The following is an 8082-nucleotide window of genomic DNA, read 5'->3' as shown; positions in this document are numbered from 1 at the left end:
TAAATATAAATGTAGAACACATCTCCTTAATATATATGTATAAAAACATATAGAAGAATAATATGAATACATGGTTATTATTATTGATTGATAATTTGATTGAAATTAGAGGGTAATAGACTTGCAATGAATGTAATTGCACAACTATAGACTTCACAAATGATGATAACAAATTCAACTTGGCTTTTTAAAAATCCAAAATGAGCTTTCTCTGCAAACTAAAACGCACTGAAATGTAAACTTTTATAGGCCCATTCAACCTTTTGATTATTGAATTAAGGCAAACATGCTATGGCTTTTGTAAATACGATTTAGATATTTTGTAAGCTTTTAAAATAAATGCATTTCTCATACATATGCATGGAGGCATGTAAAATCGTAGTAAAGTCTACCTCAACACTTCACCCTATTGGTCAACAGGTGAAACGACCTCTGACACGCCCACAAAGTCTGTCCAGGACGGGGCTATAACTGGCGGGCACTACAGTCATCAGGGGTTATATCGTTTGGTTCGACTTGGATTGCTACATAGCGTTAGATGTTTTGGGGTAAATATCTCAGCTTCGTTTGCCTTACTGAATTTGGACAGGTGTAAAAGGTTAACTAAAATAACATTTCATAATGGCTCTCGCTGATGCGACGCTGCCGTCGATTACTACGTTTTCAAGCAGTAAGACGATGGAGGAAAGACAGTCTGCAATTGTCCATGTAAGTGTACTTTTTTCCCCGATGTAATTTCTTCAACAGTAACTAACTGAACATACAAAGTTGATAACATAGTGTGCAATTTTTAATTATAATGCTTGCTTTTCTTTTGTTTATTTCGCTATTTTATTTGCTCAAGAGAAATATACCCACTGGGCAAAAACTGGTTGAATCAACGTTGTTTCCACGTCATTTCAACAGAAAAAATGCAATGTCATGACTTTGAATCAGCGTGGAAAACTAATTGGATTTGAAAAAAGTAATCAACCTAAGGGAATTTCGTAATTTTCCCCAATTTTTAACCTAACTCCAAATACATGGTGACATTTTTGGTTGATTTTAGTTGATTTCATGTTTGTTGACTCCAACAAAGGTAATTCAAAACTGACGTCTGTGCCCAGTGGGTATAGCCTATATAGGCTACACAAAGAAAAACCCACAACTGTTTTGGAAAGAGGTTCTGACTGAAACAATATTCAAATGACAATGTCGTTTTATTTACATTATAGGACTGGGAAGTGGATGGTTGCAATACCAGCACAACAGGTGATGACTTGAGATCCCAGATTGAAGTGGAGCTCAGTATCGTTGAATCACCTGCAGTGACCAGAGATGAAGATGACCTGGGGAAATTCTTGGATTTAGAGTTCATTTTATCCAACACCATTGGATCTGAAAGTGGAACCAATAACTCATCTCAACAGTCGTGCTCATACTCACTGCCTGAGTCGCCGGAAAGCTGCAGCACAGGGCATGACAGTGACGGTTCTCAGCTCACACCCAATGCTTACGGCAGCTATAACTTCAACACAAGTCCTGGGCACAGTCTGGTAGCCGAGCTGCTAACCCCAGAGATGAATTATCAGAGCGACACGCTGTTAGACTACAGGCTGAAGCAGCCTGCCACGGTCAGGCGGGAGTACACTGAACTGCGGGCCTTGAATATAGCTACTGCTACTCCAGTCCACTTACAAGTGACCGACTCTCATCCCATGGGATACAAAATAAAGACAGAAAACACTGAGCGGTCGTGCATGATGGCAGGTGACTTTATAGGACACATGTATGATGAGAAACACATGCGTTCCCTGCACACAGAGTTCGCGCACCATCAACTTGCTGTTCAGGGGTTTGCACCTCATGGCATGCAACAGAGTGTGTCCCGAGATGGGATGGGGCGCAAAGACTGTCACTTGACAGAGATTAACTCTCATCAGCATACTAACATGGCACACCTGCAACAGTATGAGCCATATCCACCGCAGTACACGCATCACCAAGGTGCGCTACAGTATCATGGACAGTACAGGATGTTCAGGGAGCCCATGCGGGTGCACCACCCGTCCATGCCGGGGGTGATGTTGACCCCACCATCATCGCCACTTTTGGAGTTTTACGCGCCGGAAGATAGCAAACCCAAACGGGGCCGTCGGTCTTGGGCGAGAAAGCGCACAGCCACTCATAGCTGTGAATTCCCTGGATGTGGGAAGACCTACACCAAGAGTTCCCATCTAAAGGCTCACATGCGAACACACACAGGTAATTACACATTTAATTTACAATATAACCTATATGTTCTTCTGTTTTGTTGGAATCTATCTTCAATCCCCCCCCCCCTCCAAAAAAATGGACACTAGCCTATTATGCACGAAAATCTAACTGTATTGTCCTTGTAATCCACAGGTGAGAAACCGTACCATTGCAATTGGGAAGGCTGTGGTTGGAAATTTGCGAGGTCTGACGAGCTGACTCGTCACTATAGAAAGCACACCGGTCAGAGGCCTTTCCAGTGCCACTTGTGTGAGAGGGCCTTCTCGCGCTCAGATCACCTCGCACTGCACATGAAGAGGCACATGTAAACAGAGACAGTTGGATCTGACTTTGAACGTTCTATTTTTGTATCATGGCGATAGACTGGACATGTAAATGCTTGTACATACTATCATTCTCTTCTAAATGATGGGAGTACAATATTTAAGGAAAAGGAGAGCCTTTCTTGCTTACTCTTGCATTTAAATTATTGAGTGTTGGTGACTGCTGATTGTTGCTATTTTGTCTTTTAAAATAAAACACTGAAAAACGGCTTGCTGTAGCCTACCCAATATTTTTTGTACATATGCCTACATGTAAAAGGACATTTGTTTTCTATCACTTAGGCCTACTGCATAACTTTAATACTTTGTTGCTGTTTACAAGAATCACCAGACTTTCCATGGTTTTCTATAGTTCTTACAATAAAATGTGTATTTCAAAACACTTTTCTATTTAATTGTTTGAATGCTTAGGCTTATGCTTCTCAAAGTGCTCTTAATTAAATCAGGTACTTAACACTGCCTTTCAAAGTTTCATACATTTTGTATACAAAATGATGCTAAAGTTGTAAGGAAATATTCTCCCAAAACTGTACTAGAAATACTTGAAGCTCTGGGAAAATATTATCCACTCTAAGTGCAATATAGTTTTGTAAAATAACAAAGACAAAGTGTTACAAGAGCTGTGTTTTATGAAAATAAAATAAAATGGAAATTAATTGTTTGAATTTTCTTATTTGACATGAATAGTGTTAAGATTAGTGTCCAAGGGTCTGGCCAAGAAATCGAAACACTCAAAGGGCATACATTTTTATAACACTGGGTCTAGGATGAGTTCTGACGTCCCCTTTGTAATAGTGACAGGCAACACTCATTGAAGCTTCCTAAGACAAGCCTAAGGACATACTACTGAACATGGCCCATAGTATACTGTGGATCTAAAATTATATTATTTACACACCTTCACAGACACCTAGTAGGCATTTTATGATGCCCCCATAAAGTACGCTGCACAATGATTTTAAGAACTATAGGTTGGATACTTCACTACTTCTCACCCACCAATGTAATTGAATTATTTCAAAGCCAAACTGAAGAGATGTCATAGCAATAGTTAGGCCTATATTTACAGTAATACACTGTTATAAGGTGTCAATATCATGGTTGGCTGTACAGATAGCGATTGTCGCCCTCTCCTGTTCATTTGACCGACTTGCATTTATTAGGCACTTAAAAGTGAAGTATGTTGTCAATTCTATCATCTACCTCATGAGGGCAGTCTGTACCATTGCACTGATGTAACCAAGCTGTAACATCAGAATTCACTTGAGCCAAGTCAAGGCAAGAAAATTACTCCTTCCTTGGTCTTTGTACTCAAGAAAAGTATTATCTTTGTTCACCTTAATCTCCAAAATTACATTAACTAATACACTCATCTAAACACAAACACATTTCCTGACAAAGCAGTCCTTACCAAAACTGTTGATCCACATTGTAATAATATTGCAAGTATAATGTGGTCTCATTTTTCATTTTACTTCCCATTACCTCCACATATGAATGGGCTAAAGTTCAAAAGTGTTTCTGGTCCATATGTGGAATTAGAATTGTATGTTGTAGGTATTCTAGACTCTGATCCCAAACAAGGTGGCGTGTGTCTTAAGTCAATTGGGACTTCTGTGTCAACGTAACATTTCCTCCGCCCCTTGCCTGCTATGTGGCCTACATTGAGCTGAATAAAACAACTCTGTCTGAAATATGGGTGGTTCAACCTGGATTTTACTGAGCATAGTGTGGGAAATACAATGTTTACTTTAGCTGTGCCCCTTCCCTTCTAACAGATAGGCATCCTAAGTGACTGGGTAACTGAGTTGCTTGTCTATTATTCTTATGGTTGCAGGGAATGAGGATATGTATAATAATTTAACGTCCCCCAAATATAGGCCTAACTATATCTTATATTTTTGGACAGTTGACTGTACCATTCAATAACAGTGTCAAAAAGTTGAGGTAGACATATGGTCATAAGTGCTAAAACACATTACTTCTCATTTTACAGTAATAACATAAATCTTCTAGAAGCCAAGTATTGACACAGTCAAAGCGATGGCAGATTTTAACTCATGAATATACAGTGACTTTGGAAAATATTCAGATCCCTTGACTTTTTCCACATTTTGTTACAGCAAGGGGGGCAAAGTACGGCTCGCTGGGCACTTCAATCCGGCCTGCGAGATACCAATTTCTTGGTATTCAATTGGTAGTTACAGTCTTGTCTCATCACTGCAACTCCCGTACTCAGGAGAGCCGAAGGTCGAGAGCAACCTAGCAAAGCCACACTGCTTCTTGATACAATGCCCGGTTAACCCAGAAGCCAGCTGCACCAATGTGTAGGAGGAAACACTGTACACCTGGTGACTGTGTCAGCATGCATGCGCCCGGCCTGCCACAGGAGTCACTAGAGTGCGATGGGACAAGGAAATCTCAGCCTGCCAAACCCTCTCCTAACCCGGATGACGCTGGGCCGATTGTGCGCCGCCTCATGGGTCTCCCAGTCACAGCCAGCTGTGAGACAGCCTAGGATCGAACCCGGGTCTGTAGTGACGCCTCAAGCACTGCAATCCAGTGCCTTAGACCGCTGCGTACCTCGGGAGGCCGAGTGGTGCAGACAATTGTTCCCCTAAAACATGCGGCCCTCTGTTGAATTTCAAAATCCCGATGTGGCCCTCGAGCCAAAACGGTTGCCCACCCCTGCGTTACAGCCTTATTCTAAAATCGATTAAATATTTTTTCCTCATCAATCTACACACTATACCCCATAATGACAAAGAAAAACAGGTTCAGACATTTTTGGTAATTTATTCAAAATTCAAAACGAAAATATCACATTTACATATTTAAATATTCAGACCCTTTGCTCAGTACTTTGTTGAAGCACCATTGGTAGTGATGACAGCCTTGAGTCTTCTTGGGTATGACCCTACAAGCTTGGCACACCTGTATTCGGGGAGTTTCTCACATTCTTCTCTGCAGATCATTTCAAGCTATGTCAGGTTGTATGGGGATCGTTGCTGCACAGCTATTTTCAGGTCTCTCCAGAGATGTTAGATCGGGTTCAAGTCCAGGCTCTGGGTCACTCAAGGACATTCAGAGACTTGTCCCGAAGCCACTCCTGCTTTGTCTTGGCTGTGTGCGTAGGGTCATTGTCCTGTTGGAAAGTGAACCTTCACCCCAGTCTGAGGTCCTGAGTGCTCTGGAGCAGGTTTTCATCAATGATCTCTCTGTACTCTGCTCTGTTCATCTTTGCCTCAATCCTGACTAGTCTCTCAGTCCCTGCCGCTGAAAAACATCCCCACAGCATGATGCTACCACCACCATGCTTCACAGTAGGGATGGTGCCATGATTCCTCCTAACGTGATGCTTGGAATTCAGGCCAAAGAGTTCAATCCTGGTTTCATCAGACCAGAGAATCTTGTTTCTCATGGCCTGAGAGTCTTTAGGTGCTTTTGGCAAACTCCAAACAGGCTGTCATGTGCCTCAACTAAGGTTGTCCTTCTGGAAGGCTCTCCCATCTTCGCAGAGGAACTCTAGAGCTCTGTCAGAGTCACCATTGGGTTCTTGGTTACTTCCCCCCGATTGCTCAGTTTGGCCGGGCGGCCAGCTCTAGGAAGAGTCTTGGTGGTTCCAAACTTCTTCCATTTAAGAATGATGGATGCCACTGTGTTCTTAGGGGACCTTCAATGCTGCATAAAATGTTTTGGTACCCTTCCCCAGATCTGTGCCTCGACACAATCCTGTCTCAGAGCTCTATGGACAATTCCTTCGACCTCATGGCATGGTTTTTGCTCTGACATGCTCTGTGAACTGTGGGACCTTATATAGACAGATGTGTGCCTTTTTAAATCTGTCCAATCAATTTAATTTACCACAGGTGGACTCCAATCAAGTTGTAGAAACATCTCAAGGATGATCAATGGAAACAGGATGCACCCAAGCTCAATTTTGAGTCTCATAGGAAAGGGTCTGAATACTTATGTAAATAAGGTATTTCTGTTTTTATTTTTAATACATTTGCTAAAAAAAAGTGACCTGTTTTCATTTTGTCATTATGGGGTATTGTATGTAGATTGCTGAGGATTTTTTATGTATTTAATCCATTTTAGAATAAGTCTGTAATGTAACAAATGTGGAAAAAGTCAAGGGGTGTGAATACTTTCCGAAGGAAATGTACACTGTTTGGCGTTGTGGCTTGTTGTCATGGAGGCCCTGTTATGGTTTCATTTGTTTACGTAAGAGGAATCCTGAGCTGGGTCAACTCCGCACTAGGTCAGAAGCTAAACTAACCAGTGGGGTGGGCACAGCTCTGACCAGGCAACCCAATGGCATTCACATTTTCCCTTTTATATTTGCATACTTCAATAATATGTTTATAACATGGGATTGAATCCAAATTGAAAATATTTGTGTTATTCTACTCTGAGTGGTAAACTACTGTAGATAAGGAATACTGTTTTTGATATCATAGTAAAAGACTATGTAAGTGTTGATGCTGGTAGAGGCGAGAAGCAGGTACAGGGAGGGAACATTTAATTATCAACGGACATGACATGGAACAGGACAGGACAGCGGTTGGACAAGAACAAAAAACGACATTAATGCAGACACAGGGAACAAACTGTGGAGCAGACAGTTATAGACGGGGCAATCAACAAAGGGAGTCCAATGAGCGCTGCTGCGCGTAATGATGGTGACAGGTGTGGGTAATGAAGGGCAGCCTGGCGCCCTTGAGCGCCAGAGAGGGAGAGCGGGGGCAGGCATGACAGTACCCCCCGGGGGGCCACCCGGCCAGCATCCCGGAGAGCACAGTAGAGTTTAGTTCAGTACAGTAAGTAGTGTTTAGTTCAGTAGAGTACAGTAGAGAATAGTACAGTGAAGTATAGTAAAGTACAGTATAGTACAATATAATACATTATACTGTACTTTACTCTACTGCTGCTCTACTGTACTGTACTGTACATCTGTGGATGCTGAAATCAAAGCCGGTCCAGACCACAAAATGACATCTGTTGACGTTGAAATCAAGGCCAGGGTGGACAGACCAAATTTCAATGTCTTTTCATGTGACAGTTGAACTGTGCTCACTTGGCATCTGTCTCTCTCCACTGACATCAGCAAAGACATCCTGCGAATGATACAAACTTGTAGACAGCTATTAGATATCATTTTAGCCTGAGAATGTCATTCTCGTACATCATTCCATGACAAATGGTGGTTCAATTACAATGCATAGTAGCCTACTACTGCATAGTACGTTTAGCTGTTTCTAGCCACTTGATTTCACACAAAGGAGCTTTCACATTCTCTTCAGCATGTGCAAGCCTGTTACAAAAGCATGTCAGGCAAGCTACCTGACCCATCAGTGTAATATTCACGAGTATCTCTTATCATTGTCATTATTCATCATCAAATCAAAGTTTAGTGGTCCAGAAAAATAAGAAAATAAATTATAAAGGATGAGTCGTGATTAGAATACAGTATATACATATAAAGTGGGTGAAACAGTAC

At 41.6% G+C, this 8082-nt stretch overlaps 1 protein-coding gene across 1 annotated transcript; it reads left to right on the top strand.

Annotated features, from left to right (window-relative positions):
* The first annotated feature begins 485 nt into the window (after positions 1–485).
* Positions 486–3235, top strand: klf17 (Kruppel-like factor 17). The gene is made up of 3 exons (XM_024435612.2): positions 486–708; positions 1215–2244; positions 2389–3235. Exons 1-3 carry the CDS (start codon positions 622–624, stop codon positions 2562–2564), a joined length of 1293 nt encoding a protein of 430 aa, XP_024291380.1. The 5' UTR covers positions 486–621; the 3' UTR covers positions 2565–3235.
* Positions 3236–8082: the final 4847 nt, after the last annotated feature.

This window comes from Oncorhynchus tshawytscha, linkage group LG10 (genome assembly GCF_018296145.1).
Source record: "Oncorhynchus tshawytscha isolate Ot180627B linkage group LG10, Otsh_v2.0, whole genome shotgun sequence".
Lineage (NCBI taxonomy): Eukaryota > Metazoa > Chordata > Actinopteri > Salmoniformes > Salmonidae > Oncorhynchus > Oncorhynchus tshawytscha.
Note: the sequence above shows the minus strand (reverse complement) of the source record. Positions and strands in the feature narration are given on the sequence as shown.